The sequence below is a fragment of the Coturnix japonica genome, chromosome 1, assembly GCF_054131305.1.
Source record: "Coturnix japonica strain WE chromosome 1, WE-NBRP24, whole genome shotgun sequence".
In the NCBI taxonomy this organism is placed as follows: Eukaryota; Metazoa; Chordata; class Aves; order Galliformes; family Phasianidae; genus Coturnix; species Coturnix japonica.
In genome coordinates, this window is record NC_140663.1 from 141265779 (window position 1) to 141287095 (window position 21317).

The 21317-nt window shown below is 34.3% G+C and overlaps 1 protein-coding gene across 38 annotated transcripts in view; it reads left to right on the forward strand.

Annotated features, from left to right (window-relative positions):
- Nucleotides 1-21317, forward strand: part of MYCBP2 (MYC binding protein 2) — a 193127-nt gene that overhangs the window by 131124 nt on the left and 40686 nt on the right. For 9 of the 38 annotated variants that reach the window (XR_014948419.1, XM_032442048.2, XM_032442049.2 and 6 more), the window contains 10 exons: nt 4662-4847; nt 10270-10371; nt 13079-14719; nt 15468-15637; nt 16175-16419; nt 16958-17140; nt 18811-18968; nt 19728-19927; nt 20355-20504; nt 20921-21081. The exons of 1 other annotated variant lie outside the window; for it this stretch is intronic. Coding sequence is in view for 34 of the 37 variants with exons in the window: in XM_032442048.2 (XP_032297939.2) it covers nt 4662-4847; nt 10270-10371; nt 13079-14719; nt 15468-15637; nt 16175-16419; nt 16958-17140; nt 18811-18968; nt 19728-19927; nt 20355-20504; nt 20921-21081 (3196 nt within the window). In the remaining 3 variants the exon portion in view is untranslated. Of the gene's footprint in view, nt 1-4661; nt 4848-10269; nt 10372-13078; nt 14720-15467; nt 15638-16174; nt 16420-16957; nt 17141-18810; nt 18969-19727; nt 19928-20354; nt 20505-20920; nt 21082-21317 lie in introns of those variants that run through there. 28 more of the 38 variants (XM_015851608.2, XM_015851611.2, XM_085553585.1 and 25 more) reach the window with 12 other exon arrangements.

The window sequence follows — 21317 nt, forward strand, 5'->3', positions numbered from 1 at the left end:
CAGTTACAAATACTGGGAAGTAAATGACATCTTACTTATTTTACTGGCATAAAATAGTAATTTCTCTTAAGCATTATTTATTTTATTGATAAGATGTAAGTATGCATAAGCCATCACAGTACATTCAAATTGCTTGCATACTGTTCATTCATTAATTAAATCAAGAATATTTAATAATTATGGGGGGCGCTTTTACTAAGGCTGACATCTTCGACAAATGTTACTGAAGCACAGAGCTCTGTCGTTATACTCTGACATCTCTGTCCTCTGTCAATGCTAGTAAGAATGTAGGCTTTAGGCGTGCAATGATTTTAATGCCAACGCATAAGTGGTCTCTGAATATAAAAAAAACAAAAACAAAAAACAAAAACAAAAAAAACAACCACCTTGAATTCAAACTTGTTTTAAAGGAGGACGTATATATATGATAGCCACAGTTCTACCATTACATACCATTATATCATTAGCTTTTATTATTCAGGTAGAAAGATTAAAATACGGCCAAGTATATTCAGGAGAAACAACATTAAGGAACTTATGAGTAATTTCTTATTGGAACCACAGGCATTAATTAGAAATCTGCCTTTTCTATTGCCTGATTAACAAGACATGAAATTATCAAGTAACCTGCACATTATGCAGTTATAACTGTAGCTCCAAGAGTCATTTAGTCACCATCTTATATCACAGTGCTTCATCATAGCGGCAGATTCCATAAAAAGCTGTAAATCTACTGATGAAGTTTACTTAAGGGCGGTGAAATGTGAGTATTAACATGTAGACGTTGAAAAGTAATGAATTAGTGTTTTCTTCTCTGCTTTTTGCAACTGTCTCATACCCAGTTTCAGGGAAGAATCATCAAAACATATAAATATTTGCAGAAATTACATAAAAAGGTTGTTTGGCAGCTTTCTTTGTAAAGGTCAGCTAGATTACTTTATTCATTCCATGTATTGTAACTGCTTCGGAATTCTTGGGGGAAAAAAAAAAAAAAAAGGTAACAGCAAAAAGTTGTTGGCAACTATATTTGAAAGAGTAACGATATTTCCTTGCCCCTCCAAAAGAGAAATAGAATGAATGTATCATTGTTTTATGTACTGCCAGCTTGCATACTCAGATCTAAGAAGCTTTGAGTTTTGTGGAAAAGAAAGAACTGAATACACAAGCATTTTCTATTAGGAAAAAAGGAAAAATTTCAAGTGAAACAGTTACGTTGGAGATGAGTGTTTGTCAAAAGAACTTTCTGTAGGGATGCACTGGTTTAAATTCAAATTTAATCGCATACATTGGTTGAATGTAAAGATAACCAGTATTAGCTGTGTTTACAGTATTGCCTGTGAGACAAAAGACAAAATCCCACAAATATTCTATTCTATGTTTGAGCCTTCTACATTACAGTAAAGTCTTTAATATTCTTCACATTTAACTTTGTACAGGTAATTTTCAGCTCTTCTTAGAGGTCTTTCTCTTTAAAACAAAAACAGTTGTTTTAGACCTGTTCATTTAGAATTCTTCTGTGCAAACTGGAACAATTCTAACAAAAAAGTTCTTTACCTTTTCACAGAACATCGCATTTTAGAGCATTTTATCACTCATATTCCAAATATTCCATGGCTTAATAGACACTTAAGAAATTGCTATTCTTTGTACATAGAAAGATATTAACGAAAATAATATTATAATAATTCATAAAAATAAGCAGGTAACAGGAATCCCATTTTGTTCTGAATCAGTAAATGTTGGAAGGAAGCAACTTCCTTCTTTATGTTTAAAATATCAATCAACTAGGCATCAACTAGGCTTTAAAAATGCTGAAAATCACTTGATAGTTTTGCAACAACATTAGAACTGACAAGGCAATTGAAGTAGTGCTTGAGCTCAGATTTCTGGATGGTTCTAGAGGAGAAATACTACTACTGGCTTGCTGGGCTTTGTGTACTACTGTAAAAATCATTTCCCAGTCCTATTCTACCAAATAGAAAAAAGGTATCAGTGGCAAAACTGATGATAGACTGTTAAACTGGTTATTCTTCAAATATCCCCTCTACACCAGTGCTAAGAAAATATTAGGAAAGAAAGGCTGAAAGGAATAATTTCATGATGATTCTGGAATGTGCTCCCTGGACAATTTCTTTCCTATTTAGTGTATATTCGGTATTCAAGGAGAAAAAATTAACTGTTTAATATATATATAAAGAGAGAGTATATATATTTAGAAGTTAGTGATATGCAGAAATTTGTATATGGTTCTGGAACCTCAGAGTCAAGTTCTGTTTCACTTACATAGATAAGTGGACTGAGAATTTCATGGAAGAATGTCAAAGGATAAGACTTACATGGTTCTGCTTTATATACTGCTTGGAGATCTAAGCTGCCATATCTCAGGAAAAGTAGTTCTCCATACTGTCAGCACCCAGGTGATAGAGGAAATGTAGCTATTGAAACAAATCTGTGTCAAAAAAAACTGATTGATCTTAGTGAATTCTTCAGAATTGTACAGATTTAATGAGTTAGCGGTATTGTTTTAATAACAGATAATGAAGGAATAGCTTTATAATTGTTTGAAATGCTGTGCTAGAGTACTTGGAATAATTGGGAGACAGGGATAAATAACCTGATAAACACACAGTAGATGAAAATATACGTTTTATGCCATAGGTTGTTCTCAGGAATGCAACATAGGTATACTGAGCAAGACTTCCTTGAGTTTTTTATCTTCAGGCCAGCGTCTGTTCTCTTATTCAGCTTGATTCCTTCAGAGCCAGTGCCTGTGCATCTGTCTGGGATCATCTGCACTGTCTTGTGTTCTGAAAGGGCTTCTTGTTTTCAGTGCTGAGACTGGATCAACTCTGGCTTACTCATCTTGTAGTATGACTGTTAGATCAGTAAGCCCTAGTGATGCACTGGGGATAGTAGACAGAACACAGGAATAATTCTTTTTTGGCAGTTAACTTGATGAACTCCCTCTACACTGTCATTTGTGCTTTGGGTTCCCAGCTGTTACATAGAATGCAGTGCCTAGCTACTTGGACTGCCTTTATGTTAAGGCAGCACTAAGTCAGCAGAGTTCACTCGCTGATTCTGTAATTGGTAATTGGCTTAAAAATAAAATAAAATAAAATAAAATAAAATAAAATAAAATAAAATAAAATAAAATAAAATAAAATAAAATAAAATAAAATAAAATACTGTGCATACGTTCAACTAAAGATGCACAAAGCATACTCTGAACAAAACCAACCCAAGAATTTTTAGATGTGTGGCGAGGTATATAAATTCCACACGTACAGTTGCAAGGTCCAGCTGTGTGGTCCTGTATTCTAGTGTTGGTTCTTTCTCTGATAATTAATGTAAGTTACATCCAAAAGAAAAAAAACAAAACAAAACAAACAATCAAACAAAAAAACCACTGTGAAGATCTTAACCTGGAATTATTATTATTTCATAGGTTTTTTGTTTTGTTTTATTTTGTTTTAAGAGAATTATAGTGCTGTGCCAAATGTGTCAATCCCTCCTGGGTTATTATGGTCAGAAAGACTGATGCCCAAGTACTGATTCTAGTATGTTTTTTGTTATACTATTTCCAAAATAGTGGAATAAACTTGATGCCAGTAGATTATTTAAATGGACTTCCAGCTGTTTCCTGGTATATCTGATCTTTTGAAACCAAAATATCATGAAAATAATTGCAGTATTTATTATTGGAGTTCTTAGGGTAGTGCGTGTTTCCATATACCCATAAGTCTTTAATTCTATGAAAAAGCAATTGATTCTCACCTAAAACCATTTGATAGTTCTGTAATAGTTGCTGCGTTGAATTTCTGGAGAGTTTTTTAAATGCTCTGAATTTGCCGAGTGAAGTGATGCTGTTCAGATTTGGTTGGCAATCATTCAAGTATAGATGCTTTCAAACTTGTAGTGTCTCTGAGCTGATATGACTAAGTTTACCTCAAGTTACAAGATGGTGTAATAAACTCTGCCTCCTTATTGTAGGCTTTATATATTTCTAATGCTCATATGTGGCTTTTCTGAAAACTGACGTTTAGAAATTAAAATTATGCTTTTAACATACTAGTTTTTGAAGGCCTTTGTTTGCCCTTCAATGAATATCTGTAGTTCTTCAGAAAACCAGTCAGTCCTAAATTTTATTTATTTTTTAAAAATGATTTTCAGTCTGATCTTGAAAAATATGACAGAATACTGTTGAAGATACTTGCAAAAATGGGCAAATATTTACCAAAACCTAGGCATAGGAATACACTTACCAAAGTCTAATTACTTGTTATCCTTCTCCTCTCATCAGTTTTTCTAATCTTTATCTGCATGTTCTGTTGCATGTGTGTATTATAGTAAATGCTAGGGATGCTGTTTTTCTCTTGGCTGCTGTTCAGTTTTTGCTTTGTTTGGGATTTTTATTTTTTTAGCAAGTGAATATAAATTTCTATTTTGAAACGTTTTAAGTAACTGGAGTAAAGTTTCCATGATTTTTTAAAAACCCTGCTTGTAATTTGAAATAATTTTATTGCCATGCATGGAATGTGGTTTTTGTATTTAGCTACAACCAGAGCTGTGTGTGGCTAAATAAGAGCTTCACCATTTAAACATTAATTGAGCACAATTTTACTCTGATGTTCCAGAGAATGACAAGTAACAGGTTGTAGTTTTGACTGTTTTGCCCACTACAGGTGACCAACTGAGTGCCATACTGAATTCCATTCAGTCACGGCCAAATCTCCCAGCTCCTTCCATCTTTGATCAAGCTGCAAAACCTCCCTCTTCCCTAGTCCACAGTCCATTTGTGTTCGGACAGCCCCTTTCCTTCCAGCAGCCTCAGCCACAGCTTCAGAGTAAGTTTGTCAGCCTTACCTGCCTCATCAGTCCATTTCTGCAGCTTTTACATTGCTGACCTCAGTTGCTTGCTAGCTTCTAATCATCCCTCAGTACACCTTTCTGCTTTTATTTTGTTGAGTTAGTTCTCCATGGTTCAGACACATGAAGTAATGCTCCTGAAAAAAAAAGTATACCTGACCAACTTTAATTTTGATATTAACATATTTTGCATTTGTATGTGTCCTGCAGCATAGTTAACATTTATGAAAGTGCATTTCCCATATTGTATGAAACTGTGGGTTTATAATGAAAGTAAGTATCTTTCATGGTACAAAAGGTTGATAATTTTCTTAACATAAAAAATGACTTCAGTAAATCCATAGTTACTTGGTTTTCTTCTTAAGTTTCTGATTTTGTCATCAATTATAAGATTTAGAATGTATCTGGAAAGTTGGAATACAGTGGCACTAACTCTTGGACTTGACAGTCTTGTGTTGGGTGCTTTTAAGATTGGTAGGGACATGCAAGTTTGCATCTAGATGTGAATGGCAGTTGATCTGATTACTGGCAGGAGAAAAGGAGGTTTAATTTTGTTCAGTGAAAAATGAAAGCTTAGCATTCATTCCAAGTAGCCAATATGGCAGTAAACTCTTGCTTATATACTGGATGAGTCTAGTATGCAAGTCTTGTCTTGCCCTTTGAAGTATTCATTAGAAGTGCCATAGTTCCTTCCAATGGAATATGTCAGTCAGTTTGGTTTGTCTCACACAGCCATAAAGTGCTCCAGCTCAGCTAATGCAAGTAAGTATTTAGTGGAGTGCAGCAGGTGAGAATTAGATTTAATACTTTTCCTACACTTCTATTTTTATTCTGTTGTCCAGTGTAGTAAAGTCAGGGTTTCTTATTCAACATGTAATCTAATATTTCCCTACTGGTCTTATTTCTAACTTTTGTCATTTAGTATTTATGTATGAAAAGAAAAGCAGTCTATTTTTTTATATGCTGCTCAATAAGCTTTTTTTTTCATTAAATTACTATCCATGTTTTGTTTTAATAAAGATCCGGGATTCAGAATTAGGAACATTTTTTCTATTCTAATAAATAAAATAAAAATACAAAAATAAAATAATCTTAAGTTTCTGTCTGATTTGATAGCTTAATACAGTATTTCGACCAGTTAGGTTATTAGACCTTCCAGCAGTATAAACTAAACCAGATTTCAAACAGAACTAGTATGCTTTTCTTGCCGTAATTGTGATGTGGTACAAGGACCTTCTTCCTAACAAGTTGTCATTTACTTTATATCTTATAAATACATTATATGTATGATGGAGAGTAATATTAAAGTTTTTTTTTGCAGTATCAAAAATCTATTAGTATATGAGGTGAAAACAGCTTTGAGTTAGAATTTCTTTTTCTCTTCTGAAAATCTGTTAGTCATTCTTTTACTACTTGATATATAGTTGGAGCATTGTGAAGGTTATAAGACTGTTCATGTTCATTTAATAGTCAAGGAAATTATCAGGGATCTTTGAAAATTAAACACTATTTCTAGAAACCATACATATTAGAATTAGCAGTGTTCATCTTTTAGACTATCAAAGCATAAATGCAATAAAAATAAACAGGAAAGTTCTATTTATATCTGATTTTGTTGTGCTTTTTAATGTGTTCAACTCTGAGGTGTAATTGAGCTGTAATAGAATCCCTTTTAATACTTTAATTTATTATTTCCAAAGCATAGCTTATAATTTCCTGTTTCTAAAGAAGTAAATAGAAATTAAATCCCTTGAAGATCTCCAAGTCATATCTACTGTAGTCATACGTAATTATCATTTCAAATGATATCCTTTGTTCATAAATGCTTACCATAATAAATTCAGATCTAAAAATGAAAGCAAACATTTATGGTCAATACCCATTCTATTAAAAGGACTGGTGATAGTTTAACAGTTGAAAGTAGTTGTCCCCCATTGTAGATTCCCATGGCTGCAGACATGGCAACATGGAAACATTTTCTGATTTAACAATCTGAGTAAGTAGCTTAGGCTACCACTTACATTTTCTGTTGCCTGTCTATTTGAGGAGGTTCTATATTGAAGCATGATTTTGCGGGGGATTAAGATCACATTGAATGTCCCGTAAATTTATTTCCTAAGTAGTGTTATAGAATACAGAGGAAGAACTTCAGTCTGATCATGGTGCATATTCTTTGCCAGAGACAGACTGTAGTTTTTCTTCAAAAAAAACAGATAGCTATTCTTTCTGAGGAATGCTTTCTGTTGGGATTTATTTTGTTTTGTTTTCAAATTGATTTGAGGAAGGGGGAATGGGCTTCTCACAACCTTTTTTCTTTGGATACAGCATATGGATTTTTTTCACATAAATAATATAGTGCTTTTGGACAACCACTTCCTCAGATGTTATGCTTGAAAAGGTGAGAAGTGCCTTTGGTGTTCTTCTCAGTCATGAACAGATAAACTAACTGAAGTTCTTTGTGTTTTTTCAAAGAAACATTGAAATTTATTATGGAAAGAATAGTATAAAAAAGAAGGAGGAATTGTCCTACTCAGTTCTCTGTTTTTCTCTATGAAGGCCTGACTGTTCTTTGCTTTTTAATTCCTCTGCTACTTTTCACACACTTGTACAAGGGGAATAAAAGTAGAAAGCTTTTATCATGTATTTTCATTTCTCGCCAGTCTTTTTATGCAGCTAAGTCCAAAAAGACTAGAAGAGATGGCATAACCTACATGGAGTTTGGGAACAACTGCAATTACTCATGCCTGAATTTGCTTGCTTCTAAGAATACTGTAAGATCATCAATAACAGATTTGCTCAGGACCACAGCTTCCAACATCTACAAGATTTATTACTCATTACTAGATCAACTGGACGAATTAATGTCCAAATTTCTGCTTGGATTCTGAATGTGTCAAATCCTAGAGCCTCTCAGCCTTCAGCAGTTTGTGCTAGGTCATAAAAACCCTTACACACAGCAAGACAGGGAGATCAGTGGGATCTTGCTGTGCTGTTCAGCACCAGTTAGTAAAATTTAAGAACTAGATGTTGAACTCTGAAAGTGGAGAAGAAGCTTGCAGTAACAGAAGTTGAAACTTTCTGCTGTTTTCTTCACATCTGAATTGCAAGTACAAATGATGAACAGGTTTATAGACTGGAGATGCAGTAACCCTTTCATTTGATTCATCTTTCACAATTCTAACTTTTCCACCATAGCCCTGGCAACTTGCCTTGAGTAGTTTGCTCAGCACAGCTGTTTTTTCCTGACTCATCTCATTTGAGGCAGAAGCTGTGGTGCTGAGCTGTTATTCAATGCATTCGTGGTGTTAGACTGCCTCATTACCAATACATACTGCAGAGCTGCAATCCAGTATATGATCAGCCCCTGCCATCCGTGTCATCAGTTCCTGGGTTTGTTCCCTCAGTACTGCGTTAGTGTTTTCTTCTTTTCCTTCCTGGGTGCTTATTACAGAGCATTTGAAACCACTGGGTTTGCCTGTAGTATTTCTCTCAGCCTTTTATAAACAGTGGAAGCTACACAAAAGATTATCACACATACGGAGAGCATAAGCCTTTTTACAAGCATTTGAATAAAATGAAAGGCAAGAGCAATCCTAACCAGTCACTCTCTTCTATGTCATACTGAAATGTCATGCAAAGCAGACTGAGAGATGACATTTTGCCATGAGCTACCCCTTGTGTTTCCACGCTGTGTAGCTTTTCAGGCTGGAAATATTTTCAAGTTGAAGGAGAAAACGTGACTTGAGAGAGGCTGTCACATTCTATCATGACTGAACAGGGCTTGTTTGCCTGTCTTTGAAGTCTGAGGGTAATAGAAAAGTAGGAATCCTGTCTTTGTCATTGACCTGATAAGTTGGATATAAGTTGTTTCCCTAGGTAGCAAGGAGACTGTGTGGGAAACTCATTCTCTTTGACACAATCTTCTTGACATGACTCAGTGGCGATATAGTACTCAACATAAGCTATATTACGACATTATTATGTAAATATTCTTAGATGTAGAATGAAAGAATAAAATGAAAATCTGCATACGGATTTAGATTACAGATTAATTTGGATTTAGTAAAGAATTAAATTATTTACAGAGTGGAAACCTGATATATGAAATTGATATTTTTTAGGGTTGTATTTATGGAGAAATGCTCCTTTGCATTCTTAATGTATTTTCCTGCATTTTAACTTTAAAAATTTGAGAAGTGTCTGATGTCCTGCTTTTCCAAAGTTATACAGTTGGTATTGGATCCTTACAAAACTTATGTAGGCATCAGAATAGGTAATGCTATTCTTATACTTACCATAGTACTAGAATAAGAATATATGGATTATTTTATCATTTTAAAGAATTAAATTCTTACCTCAAGCATGAGTGAACATCTTCTTATAGAGTCTATGGACGTATAGTTTGTTACTCAAGGTAGGGATTATAATATATTTGTGTACAGCTCAGTAAATGTGGTACCAGACAAAAAAAAAAAAAAGCACTGTAGGAATTGAAATCTCTTATCAGTGCACTTTTCTTCCATTTGTACAAAGGTGTATTTCTAAAGCCAAGTATCTCCTAGCATATAAAATCACTTTAAATTGTTGATACAATGGGAAATTGACTTTTTTTCCCCCTTGAAGAAAGGAATAGAAATTAAAATTAGAATTTTAAAAAATGTTATAGGAAAGCAAAGTCATAGACTTGAAATCAGAAGTCCCTGCTGTTATCTCACTCCATCATGGATTATACCGGAGTTTAACTTCTTTTTCCTTAGTCCTTAAAGCAAAATTATTTATAAAGGCTGATACAATTTTGTTGACATGTCTGTACTGTTTGATAGAATCGTCTACTGCTAATTAGGTCTTCTGATTGTATTTGCAAAACTGCAGTTCACATCATAAGTGAAGATTTTTGTAACATTTCATTACTGAGGTGAAATCAGGTTTGAAAACAAATAGCTTTGGTTGGTTTGATATATTTTTCATCACCCTTCCAGTGAGCAGTGAAACTTCCAAACAGAAAAGTCTGGATCTTCTCTAATTTTATCAAAAGAATGTTACAAATGGTCATCTAAAGAGGATAACACAGCTCTAAATAACTAATCTCTGAATTTACATATTAAAATGTTGCATTTAAAAACAGAGTTCTGTTCAGAATTACTACTGGTTTCATAATAAACCTGACATCTGATAGTCTAGTACATAAATATTGCATTTCATAGATTCCATAAGCTAATACTTAAATCTTTTATTTTTTGAAGTTCATATCAGGGAAAGCTTTTTAAAGTAACTGTAGGACTCTTGAATACAAGAATATTTAACAGTGGAGTTGCATATCATTTGAAATGCTTGTTTTTATATCTGCTATTTTTTTCCATTGAATCTGTGCTGCTTCTGTGCAACTGTTTTCCACTGTAGAAACTCCATCCTGCTGCCTTGCTTCTCGCGAGCGTATTTACAAAACTAGTGATGTAGCTGGGCCTGCCTCTGCTATTTCATCTCTCTCTCACAAACTGAAGGGTGGGTATGCATGCAAACATGGCAAGGTTATTCAGATTTTGCATTTGAAGTGTTGTGTTTTTTTTCTCCTTCCATTCATTTTCATTTCATTCACTTTAATGGAATTTGTTCAAGTTTGGTGTCTGTTGGGATTTTATTTCATATGACCATTCAGTGTTGCCTTACTGAGTGACAATAATCACAGGTTATGTGTTTTAGCTATCAAATTTTGTAAATGGGTAACTGTTAATCTAGTATAGCACTATCTGCTCTCAAATGTAAATATAGGAAGCAAATGACATATAGAAGAAAGGGAAAAAAGTAGTCTTTTTTTTTCTTTGTTTACAGATAAATCAGGTACATAATTGTGTAGTTTCTCTTGTGGGACATTTTTATTTTTTGTGCTGATACTCTAGAATGCTAACTAGGGTTGTAAATATGTGCCAAGTGAAACCTTTTTACAAAAAATATATTTTTCATTGCTAAAAGCTATTGCTAAGCTGGGCTTTTCATAAATATTTTTGTTCTAGATTTTACCTAACTTTTCTAACGGGTGACACAAGCTTGGAATGGGTGACACAAACTTGGAATAGGATACATTGCTGAATGGTTTGCCACATTCTGTGTCCTCAAAGAAGACAAATGTTTTCACTTTTTTTCCCTTATGGGGAGTTCTGTAAAAAGATCTTAAATAGTATCAACAGGTTTTTTTTTTTCTCATCTGTCAAAATTTAAATTAATATTTTTGGGTTTTTTTTGTTTTGGGGAAAGGTGTGTATAAAGTAATTTCATTTCTGAATTCATGTATCACAAAGCAGACATCTTAAAATTTTTTCACCAGTAGAAGTGGTGAATGACAAAACTAGCCTGAGCAAAACAGTTGAACTGCTTTTTAATAAACACTCTTTTCCCTTCTGGCAAGAGCAGTCATTTTATAAAACATGATGTACCACACTATTTCTTCCTTCTTCTTTCTCCCATTTCTAAACAAACATGCAGATAAGAAAACATGAGGAAAAGGTTATAGACACTTTAAACACTCAAGACCAATAATGAAAATGTTTGAAATGTTTTATTTACATTTGGCATGTTGTTCTTGAATGTAGACAAAATATTTCCTTTTTGCCTGGTGAAATATAAACTCGTACTGTGTCCTGGGAAGCAAGGAGAGTGTCCTATATCTCAAGTTTGTTAAATATTTTAATATATATATATATATATGTATCTAAACATTTTCCTGTTGCTGTTTCTTGTATTATAAGCTACTTAAACATGGAGGAAACAAAAATGTTTCCTGAGGAGACATCTTGGTTTCTAGTCTTTATTCTATTTATTTATTGTGAGATTTAACAATATTAGAAGGAAAAAAGTAACAGGTCATTCCATGATTCTGTATATTATCTAGCATACAGATAAGGCTTCATGCTTGGAAACTAGAAGAATTCAGAATTCTATGTTGCAAAAGGAACTAAACACAGATTTCCAACCTTCCAAGTAAATGTTGAAGGTACTGAATAAAAGATGATTACCTGTCATCTCTGTTCCCATTAGAAATCATGGTTCAAATTAGCAAACATTTTCTGATTGATTTAAATGTCATAAATTAAATGACAAATAATTGTCTCGCCCAGAATGTGCTTGGGCCAGTGAAAATAACATTTTAATGCTAGTAAAATAAATAAATAAATAGAAATCCACAGTACAGTGACAAAATTTTACAAGCTTTACAAGGATAACTATTTATTTTTTAATTAATGAAAACACATTCAAATCAGATAGGCTAACTATGTATTCAAGACTTTGAGGTATATTACTTTCTGGAGAGAGTTGTGTATTACTGTAACTTGATAAGTTTTGCATTATTACCAGTTCTGTAAACATTTCTTGACTTAACTTTAAAGATACAGTTCTATAAGAGTGACTGTAAGTGTACACATAAAATTATTTCAAGTATTATGTTTTGATGAGCTACTAGTTTCCTAGTACATGCATATACTAGTTTGACATGTAATACATGTGCAAAATCAGTGCAATTGAGACCAATAAATTACTGCTTCAGTCTAAAAATGGTTGATGGTTTCGTTTTGTAGTAGTAGAAGAAGGTTATTATGAGTAGATTATGTTCTAGGAGAAAAACACTGACAGTGTGTGGTCTTAAAAATCTTGATAGATTAATGTGAATTGTTTTAAGCTTGTTTGTGAGCCTTTTACTCAATTATTTGCCTTATATTTACTCCCTATGTTTCCTGACTTTTGAGAATTAAGAAAAATAAATTTGGTCATACAAGTGTTTTTTCTGCAAGTCTCTTGTTGCAATCAGTCTGACACACAGAGATAGTAAAGAGATACCCCTTGGTTTCTGTTGCAACTGAGGTAAACTTAGTTAACACCTAGCTTTGTTAATTCCTTAGTTAACTGTAGCTAAATATGGTTCCTTTATTTGTGTTTTGAGAAAATAGTTAACTGTGCCTTTAGATACCACTATAGTGTGTTTTCTGTAAATATTTCCTACCCAATGTTTGGAAATGTACATTTGTACATATTTTCAGGAGAAGAAATGTACCAATATTTTTGTAGGGAAAAACATTCCCTTTAGGCTTGCCTGCATTACATGAACAGAAGCACATGTTTGAATTTTATTGTGCATTCAGGTCTTCAATTCTTGTTTTGTACAATTAAACACATCACTGTCAAATATAACAATTTAATTACAAAATATATTAAACAGGTGACCGGGTGAATTTCACAGGAGCTGCTAGACCTATTTCTCCAGCAGGAAAATCTGACATGTCATCAAAACACAGAGCTGACAGCAGGTCACCCAAGCTAGATGTGCGAATGAATAGAGCTGCTGCTGACCAGAAGAAACCTAGGAATACTGACAGTCTGTCTGCCAGTGAATCTTTGTTGCTGAAATCAGATGCTGCAAAGTTGCGGTCAGATTCTCACAGCAGATCTTTGTCTCCAAATCATAACACTTTGCAAACACTAAAAACTGATGGAAGAACAACAACTGGTCTGAGAGCTGAATCTCCAGGGCCAGGAACTCGATCATCTTCTCCAAAGACAAAGACACTTACAACAGTTAGATCTGGTGCTAGTTCTCCACGATCATCATCACCCCATGATAAAATGGTACCTCAGAAAGCTTCATCTCCTGTAAAAACAAAGCTTGATCCTCCTCGAGAACGATCCAAATCAGATTCTTATACATTAGATCCAGACACTCTTCGCAAAAAGAAAGTACCACTAACAGAATCTTTAAGGGGGAGATCCACTTCACCTAAACCAAAAATTATTACAACGGATGTGACACCTACAGAAACTGAAAATAGAGCTCCATCCCCTCATGTCGTCCAAGAAAACCTTCACAGTGAGGTTGTTGAAGTGTGTACTTCAAGTACTCTAAAGACTAACAGCATTACGGATAGCACCTGTGAAGACAACACAGAATTCAGAAGTGTGGACGATGGTTCTAATAAAGTTCATTTCAGCATAGGGAAAGCACCTCTGAAAGACGAGCAAGACATGAGAGCATCTCCAAAAGTGAGCCGTAAATGTGCTGGTAGGCATACAAGACCCAAAAAGGAGAAATCCAATTTTCTTTTTAAAGGAGATGGCTCCAAGTCTATAGAGCCAGCCAAGCAAGCAATGTCACCTTCTGTTGCGGAATGTGCTAGAGCTGTGTTCGCTGCTTTTCTTTGGCACGAAGGAATAGTTCATGATGCTATGGCTTGTTCATCTTTTTTGAAGTTTAATCCAGAGCTGTCCAAAGAGCATGCACCAATACGAAGCAGTCTTAGTCAACAACCTGCAGAGGAAAAAGAAACCAAGTTGAAAAATAGGCATTCATTGGAAATATCCTCTGCTCTTAACATGTTCAACATTGCTCCTCATGGACCAGATATATCTAAAATGGGTAGCATCAACAAAAACAAGGTCCTTTCAATGTTAAAAGAACCACCTTTGCATGAAAAGTGTGAGGATGGAAAAACTGAAACTACCTCCTTTGAAACATCCAGTCATCACACTATGAAATCCAAGTCTCCTCTTCCATTAACATTGCAGCACTTGGTAGCTTTCTGGGAAGATATTTCTTTAGCAACTATTAAGGCAGCTTCTCAAAATATGATTTTTCCAAGTCCTGGTTCTTGTGCAGTGTTAAAGAAGAAGGAAAATGACAAAGACAACAAGAAAACCAAGAAGGAGAAAAAGAAAAAAGAAAAGGTTGAGGCTAGACCAAGGGGAAATCTTTTTGGTGAAATGGCCCAACTGGCTGTAGGAGGACCTGAAAAAGACACTATCTGTGAGTTGTGTGGAGAATCGCATCCATATCCAGTGACTTACCACATGAGACAAGCTCATCCAGGTAGGATTCAGTACTTTTCTTCCTGTGTCTGCAAAATATATCATACACATACATTTTTGTATTAGTTGCTGTTATGGAACAACAGTTAGACATTAACTAGTGTTTGCTAGTAAGCTGAGTTTAAAAGATACTCATGATATAGCCATTAAAAAGTAATAATAATAAAATAAAAATAATAAAATGAAAGTGGCCTTGTTAGAGTCAAAATTATTTGTGTTTCTTAGCTTGTAAACTGAGCTAAACTACTCTATCAGTTAGTGAAGTTCAGGCTGATGTTGTATGCACCGTTTCTACTATGGTATGGTAAACTAAGGAGCCTTGATCTTCAGCACTTATCAATGCTCTCTCTATTTTTCTGAGAACCAATAATCATCAAAGGAATACACTTTATTCCCTTTTAAGCTTTATTAGATATGTTGTAGGTCTTTAATTTACATTAAACTGTAGATATGCTGGCTAACCTGTAATAATGACCTTACCATCACTTCGCTGTCTGAGTAGAAAACCATTGATGCACTGTGCATGTTAGTAATAAAAACGTGAACAGAGATGTATTTTGGATCCTTCAGGTACTGCTGGGACACATGAATGTGTGCTGCAATTTTTTAAATCTGTTCAGAGAAAAAGACAAACACTCACTTCCCTTCCCCACCTACGTCTCTGTTTTGCAGTTAGGAAAAAAATCTTTATTTTGAAATAACTTTTTTTTTTTTCTTTCTTTTTTTTTTTTTTTTTCATCTGTATGCAGGTTGTGGTCGTTATGCTGGTGGCCAAGGATATAATAGCATAGGACACTTCTGTGGAGGATGGGCTGGTAATTGTGGTGATGGTGGTATTGGAGGAAGCACTTGGTATTTGGTATGTGATCGATGCAGAGAAAAATACCTCCGTGAAAAGCAAGCAGCAGCAAGAGAGAAGGTATTTTTATCTTTTCATCTTATGCTTTCCTCTCTATCTGCTGAATTCACAGCATTCACAGCTTGAATGTAGACTATGAAAAAATCGGAATTTCAAAGTCATGGAAGGTTTTGAAATGCCAGTGTCACAATAAAGTTACATGAGATCATACCCAGGTCTTTATGTGATGACATAAACAAGCTTTGGGTGAACTAGAATAATGGAGTAATAGCATGAAAGGCATTCATCTAATATTACTCTTGCCATATCCAGTTTCAAATTTTTGCTTAAAATATGCAAATATGTGGAGGTTTTTTTTTTTTAAGATGAGCAGAACAATGTTACTTTGAATGAATTAAACTAAACGTATTGAAACTTTTTGCACACAAAATTCATTGTGAATTAAAACTTACAGCTTTTTATTAGAAGTTCCATTTTAGAACAGCATCATTTTATAATGGGAAGAATCAAGCAGTTTACCTACGTGATATCGATAGCTTTTCATGTGATGAAGAACAATTTAAATATACCTTTTTTTCTTTTAATTAATTTCTATAGATTAAACAATCTCGGAGAAAACCAATGCAAGTTAAGACTCCTCGTGCCTTGCCAACTATGGAAGCTCATCAAGTGATTAAAGCTAACGCACTATATTTGCTGTCACTGAGCAGTGCTGCTGAGCCTAGTATCCTCTGCTATCACCCTGCAAAAGCATTCCAATCTCAACTTCCCAGTCTAAAAGAAGGAATTTCTGAAGATTTTCCCATTAAAATGCCATGTCTGTATCTACAGACTTTAGCAAGGTAATTAAAGAAAGTTTACAAATATTGATTATAATATTCATCTATTTAGGATGTTATTTCCATGATCCTATTCAATTTCTTAGACCGTTTTTGCCCAAAGGATCAAATAATAGCTCTTGGATGCTACATATTTTTTTATCAGCATCATTTATGTCCAAATAATTTAGAATTTCCTGAAGAGTTTAACTTGCAGCGTTGTTCTAGCAGACATATGTGCTGCTTTTTTCTCTTCAGCATTAGTAACAAGGAAGCCAAAAAACCTGGATTTGCTCAGTATTTCTTAGTAAATAGAGTAAATTCTACCTTAGTTTATCATGTCTACCATGGATTTCCCAGCCCCTTTGTTGGTTGCTGTTTAACTCATCAGTTGAAAACACCACTGTATTTTGCCCTAATGTGGAAATTGCAACTTGCTTGATTTCATTAGGTGAGTAGTGAATGATTAGTGTTAGCTGCCTACATGTATTTGCAAGGAAGTATTTTGTATTTGTATTTCAGTGACTTTTAATCCTAACTTAAGAAATCTTACTTGATGTAGGCATCATCACGAAAACTTTGCTGGGTACCAGGATGACAATCTCTTCCAGGATGAGATGAGATACCTACGCTCAACTTCTGTACCTGCACCATACATCTCAGTTACTCCTGATGCAAGCCCTAACGTCTTCGAAGAGCCAGAGAGTAACATGAAATCTATGCCCCCAAGGTACTTCTCTTCTAGGTACTTACACACAAATGTTAATGCATTAGCATGACAACAATTTAAAAAAAAATAAAATAAAAATTTAAATGATGATAATGGAAAGCAGGTCAGCCTTGATCAGTCTCTTGAAATGGCAGAAAAAAAACCCAAAACACAAGAAACTATTATTGAAGTGTCTTCAGCAAATGATAGCATATCTGATGTGTTTTCAAACACTGATAATGCAAGTTTTCAAACCTTATTTAAAACTTCAAGAGTATTGCAGATTGGTTGCTTCTCTCTAGAAAGGTCTTGATTTCACAGCCAAAATATGTCAGAACAAACAAAATTTGTGTTTGTTTAATCTATAGAAATTAATTAAAATAACAAGAAATCATACATTCAGAAATTGATGAAGGACTCTTCACCAAGGACTCTTGGTAAAAGACTCTTCACTAAAAATCATTAGCGTACCTCTAAAAAACTTACCCCTTGTCCTTATTTCAGGACTGCTTATTTTGCTCATAGTGGCAAACGCAGTTTTCCCACAATTGCCAAAACTGCAAAACTGAAGAGGTTATTTGAAAAGCAGTGGTCCAAGAAACATAGCTGAAAACTTAGCACTTCTCCCGTTTCCATTCTGTGACAGTTGTAGTGTGGATGGACTACCCTTTTTAAAAAGTAGCTCTTCAGGATTTCATTCTGAAGGGAGGTTTGACTAAGAGGGAATTTCATTATGTTTTCAAAGCAAATTTGGCATTTTCCTTCTGTAGGAAGTTAAAATGTCACTAAAGAGATGACAGTTTAATGCTGTCTAGGACCAAGAGAGCTAGGTGATTTTTACTTGGTTAAGCCAAGTCTTTATTTTGTTATATTGTCTATGATCCAATTCAAACAATTACAGATTTTTTTCTGTTTTGCCCAGGGTAGAAAAGACTCTTACTATTACTTAATTATAGTCCTAAATCAGCATAGGTGCTTAAGATTTCAATTCATCAGTGATGTAACAAAGGGAAAATTTGCTTTTGATCTGTTTTTTACATATTTCAATTTCTTATTTTGTACTGACTGAAAAAGCAGTTTATTGGAATACTACAATCTGCAATACAGTCTTTTCAGAAATAGAACTTTTCTAACAAAACTCCTTAAGAGTGAATCATATTGGTATATTCCTTTATTAAAAATGTGGACATCGTGGTTTCCTGAGGCCTACAGGGACAGCATAAGCTGGGTGTTATTTTGCAGACTGTAAGAAGTCCACTGAATGTAAGGAGTAAAAGATGTCAGAGATATAGCCGTAGCAAATGAAAATTGATTTTAAGGCTAGAGATGTTGGAAACATTTTCAGTTGGTTCGCATAATAAAAATTCACTTCTTAGGTGTCTTTACATGCATTCTCAGGACAATTTTGCCTGAAACTTCAATTCAGAATGTTTGCATTCTCTGAAAAATTCCTAAATACTTGGAGCTTATGAGTTTCATTATTACATCTTTTATGAAGTCTTTGCATGCTTTTTCATCATATATAATGCTAATATGTTTCTTCTGTTCCAGTATTTAAAAAAATTTTAGGTGCATCAAACTAACTTTCATTCAGCAGTAGCATTGTCATTATGGACTGCATACTCCTGTATTTAATATTTATGCATAACTTAAGCATACTGTACATATTTACTAATGAATCTATAACTTCCCTGATTTCTTTGTAGTTTGGAAACTAGTCCAATAACAGATACAGACCTTGCGAAGCGCACAGTCTTTCAAAGGTCATATTCAGTTGTTGCATCAGAATATGACAAACAGCACTCCATTTTGCCGGCACGTGTAAAGGCAATCCCCAGAAGACGAGTTAACAGTGGAGATGCAGGTAAAACTGCAGACATTGGAGAAAGAGATTAAAAAAAATAAATAAATAAAAAAATGGGGATATCACATTAGATTTATCATCCTTCTTGGGAACTGTAAACAATTTTGTGTGTATATGTATATATATACGTATGTATGTATATAATGGCTTTTATTTCATAGAGTCACAGAATTGCTCAGGTTTGAAAAGACCTTTAAGATCATTAAGTCCAACCATGACCTAACCATACTACCCTAACTGTAACAACCCTCTGCTAAAATTGTGTCCCTGAGCATCACATTCAGAGGGTTTTTGAACACATTCAGGGATGGTGACTCAGCCACCTACCTGGGGAGCCTATTCCAGTGCTTAACAACCCTTTCTGTAAACCAACCTAAACCTCCCCCAGCGCAACTTGAGGTCATTACCCCTCATCCTGTCACCAGTGAGAAGAGACCAACCCCACTCTTGCTTCAATCACCCATCAGATATTGATAGAGAACAGTAATGGCTCCCCTCAGCCTCCTTTCTTGTTTGTTAATTTGTACAGGATTAGCCTCAGAACAGATCAGGGATTACTACAGTTCTGAAATTTGTGGTTCATGTTCTGTGCTTGCTTTTTTTCCTGATTTGTTTTTTAAATGCATTTTTTTTTCTGACATAAGAAAAGGAACAAATGTTTATCAATTCTGAAATTTCTCTGCTGCTTTTTATTTTTACTGTGTGTGTAAAACGAAAATGCACAATCTAATGTATGCATATTTTTATGCTTTTGAATAGAAGTGGGGTCCTCTCTCCTGAGACATCCATCTCCTGAACTTTCTCGGTTAATCTCCGCCCACAGCTCTCTTTCCAAAGGAGAGAGAAACTTCCAGTGGCCGGTGTTGGCTTTTGTAATCCAGCATCATGATCTGGAAGGACTTGAAATAGCAATGAAACAAGCCTTACGGAAATCTGCTTGCCGAGTATTTGCCATGGAGGTATTAATATTAATAAGATCTTCTGTGATTACAATAGGACATACATAATTTCTGTCTCAGTGTTTTTTGTTTTTTGTTGGTTTTTTTTTTTGTGTGATTTTTTATTTGTAATTCTTATGTAGATATTAAAGCAATAAATAATTTATGTTTTAAAAAACAATTTTAAACATTCACATACTTGTATAATGACCTCTAGAAGTTAGGAATACAAAAACATTACCTGAAAACTTTCTTCAGTAGCATATTGTCTGGAAATACATGTCATTTTAATTCCTTGCATTAGCTATTGAGCAATGCCTTACTTGGAGACCTCTGTATAATTATCTAACTGTCTGAAAAGGTTTCTACAATGTATCTCTTTACATAAAATGTCTTTATACTAGTTTGTGTATTTAATTGGTAATTCCCTGTGTGTGTTTTATTTTAGGCTTTTAACTGGCTTCTTTGTAATGTTATTCAAACAACTTCTCTTCATGATATTTTGTGGCATTTTGTGGCTTCCTTGACTCCTGCACCTATAGAACCTGAAGAGGAGGAGGATGAAGAAAATAAATCAAATAAAGAAAATGCAGAACAAGTATGTGAGGTTGAGAAATAAATTCAATATCTCCCTTGATTTTTGCTAGTAACTTAGAAATGCTTTTAGTATACGTGAAAAGGATCCTTACCACCTCTTCATGAAACGAAACTTTAATTATGGAATTCAAAGTTTTAGTTTAAACTGTACTTGACCTCACAGTTGAATTACCTTTTCCTTTAAAATTATCAAGTTTTGCGTGATGACAAATTCCTGCCTTTTAATGCATTAGCTTTATGATTATTATTAGGAGTATGGAAAGAAACAAAACAAAACAGCCATTAGCACATTGATAAACTAGTACCAAAAAAAAAGAAAAAAAAAAAAAAGAAACCCCACCCCGCAACCTACTGTTTGCTTTAACTTTTTTTCTGTATTAAAGTTTGTTAACAAAATAAAATTGCTTTGCATCTAAGGAGAAAGACACAAGAGTGTGTGAACATCCTCTGTCTGATATTGTGATTGCTGGGGAAGCAGCTCACCCATTACCCCACACTTTTCATCGTCTTCTCCAAACAATCTCTGATCTTATGATGTCTCTACCCAGTGGTAGTGCGTTACAGCAAATGGCCCTAAGGTAAGTACAAAGTAAGGAAGTTCTTAGGAGACTGAAAAATCCCAAATGCTATTGATGAACAGATTTTGCAGTATAGATTCAAAGTTGGAAACATCTTTGTGTTTCCTCTAAGAAAGTGAGCATGCATTTCCTTACAGGTATGGGGATACATGTAAAATATGTATGTATTTGTTTGTATGTGTACTGGTTTAAAAGATGTTTAGAGAAAATATATTTCCTCTAAAGTTCTGTATTGC